This window comes from Limulus polyphemus, unplaced genomic scaffold, assembly GCF_000517525.1.
Source record: "Limulus polyphemus unplaced genomic scaffold, Limulus_polyphemus-2.1.2 Scaffold1080, whole genome shotgun sequence".
Lineage (NCBI taxonomy): Eukaryota > Metazoa > Arthropoda > Merostomata > Xiphosura > Limulidae > Limulus > Limulus polyphemus.
In genome coordinates, this window is record NW_013666690.1 from 188,749 (window position 1) to 191,130 (window position 2,382).

Below are 2,382 nucleotides of genomic sequence, written 5' to 3' on the forward strand. Positions count from 1 at the left end.
CAAGAAGAAGCTGCTCTTGAAACGATCTTGTAGAGGTATTGGGCGTGGTTGAATATTGTTTTTAAAATGCCATTTATGGGGATTTTTTGGAAGTTTTGCGAAAAGCAGTTTAGGTTTACCGTCAGGTATATGAGTATAGTTTAAGACTCCTTGTGTTCCAGAGTAAACACCACTACCAAGTGTACCAACAGATGGTTGATGCATGTTTGCAGCTAATAAATTAACTCTTAATCCCAAGGACCAAGCCTCTTGAAATTGATGGGCAGCAAGAAATGGCAACTCATCAAACCACCAAGTTGGGAACAAAACTGTTTGGACTCCATAGTCTTTCACAAGTTTCATTGCGTCTTCAAATATGATGTCAAAACAAATGAACATGCCCATTACACCAAAATCTGTGTTGAAAATGGCATACTCAGGTGTTGAAGGAATGTTATAGGTAGTCTCAAAGAAAAGATGCATCTTGTGGTAACGAGCTAGAAGTGTTCCATCTCTACCAAAAGCCACATTAGTGTTGTAATGATACTCTCCATCAGATGGACAGTGAGGATCCTGGGATATCTGACACGGTTGAAGGTCACCCATGTTGGCAACAAGAACTATTCCATTAACTTTAGCTATACAGCTCAATTTTGTGAGGATCGGTCGATCCCTGAACTTTTCTTTTTGGACACATGGATTCCAGTTTTCTTTATATGGATTCGGGATATGCTCTAAAATCTTTCGATTCTCATGTCGTGTTGATTTTCCTTTACACAGACCATATTCTGGGAACACAATAATGTCAGCGCCCTGTGAAATATATATAAAAAACACATTATTACATAGTAAAACAATTATTTAAATATATTTATATACATAAAAGTTACTGAATTTGTGAACTTATAACAATTTATGTGGGACATAAAAAAACGGACGATGACTACCCAAGTGAAATATTTATTAAAATGCATTTTTCATAATTTATTAATAGTGTTTTAATAAACGTTAATGAAGGCTTCGTAGTTTGATAACATTACACATTACTTATATTAATAAAATATACCATTACTTGAACCCTGAGCTTTACAAAAGTAATGACATTTACTGTTTCATACTGTAGATCAAAATTAAAACCAACGAGTTTTTATGTAAGATTATCAGTTGCATTATTATATGTTTTCAGTTAATCCATAATGAACACTTATTCATAAGTAAATGACCGGCAAATATTTTACATCTTCGTCTTCGCAACAATATCTATAGTTTTAATACTATTAATAAACTATTATAACAACAAATTTGTTATTTTTGTTTAATTGAACATTCAACGTTTCGCTTTACAGCTTCTTTAGAAGCGTTCAGCTAAAACACAATATCCTGCTCAATACAGGCGAACCGAGCATATTTTATAATCTTAATTAATATGACTCTATTATTTTATGTCATGAAATAATAACATGTATTAAAATTGATATTTAACGAATGTTTATTCAAGAGTAGCTTTGTAAAGACAACCGTTAATTTAATGATCCTGGTACTTTGTAATAAAGAACCAAACAAAAGTGGTATTTTTTTTTATTTATTTTTTTTTGTAAATAAACTGTAAATTAGAACTTTGGAAGACATCACTATAAGTAACAAGCGAAATTTCTTAAAACTGCTTTAGATTAAATATAATGTTTTCAGAGTTCCTGATATATTTTAAACTGAGCATAATGTTTTCTGAGTTCTTAACATAGTTTAGATTGATCATAATATTTTCTGAGCTTTTAGTATATTAGAGATTGACCAGTTAGTTGCTTAAACCCACAGCCGTGTATGATAAATATATGTATGTTTTATATTAACACCGGCAAGAGACTTAAACTCTCGATGCCACAGACTTGTTAATTCCTGACAAACACTGGTCAACTCTAAATAAACACAGATGTTCTTGACCGACACCAACTAGTAACCTGACCCTCATATGATATAAATATGTGATTAACATCCGTTAATGGCCTGAATGTTACAGATGTGCTATTCATAGTTAATAAAGCAGGCCTCGAACTTAAATTCTGTTGACATTTCAATTCTTGATCAAAACCAGCTAGCAGGCTAAATCATAAATACTAGGCCTATAGTAAGTAAGTTCTTGATTTGCACTATGTAATGGGCCTGAACAATAAATGTGTGGTATTTTCAGATACACTTATTTATTTCTACAATAATAGAATAGGCTTAAAATCATAAATAATGTTCAACGTTAAACTGATACACAGTTAAAAACATTTTATTTAGGCCTTCAAAAAGTTGACGACTCTACATGTTTCGACGTTACATAGATAGGCCTAAATAAAATGTTTTTAACTGTGTATCAGTTTAACGTTGAACATTATTTATGATTTTAAGCCTATTCTA

At 31.7% G+C, this 2,382-nt stretch overlaps 1 protein-coding gene across 1 annotated transcript in view; it reads right to left on the minus strand.

Annotated features, from left to right (window-relative positions):
- LOC106462040 (pantetheinase-like) overlaps window positions 1–2,382 on the minus strand; it is a 17,629-nt gene that overhangs the window by 3,016 nt on the left and 12,231 nt on the right. The window contains exon 3 of the mRNA XM_022389161.1: window positions 6–792. Coding sequence (XP_022244869.1) covers window positions 6–792 — 787 coding nt within the window. The remainder of the gene's footprint in view (window positions 1–5; window positions 793–2,382) is intronic.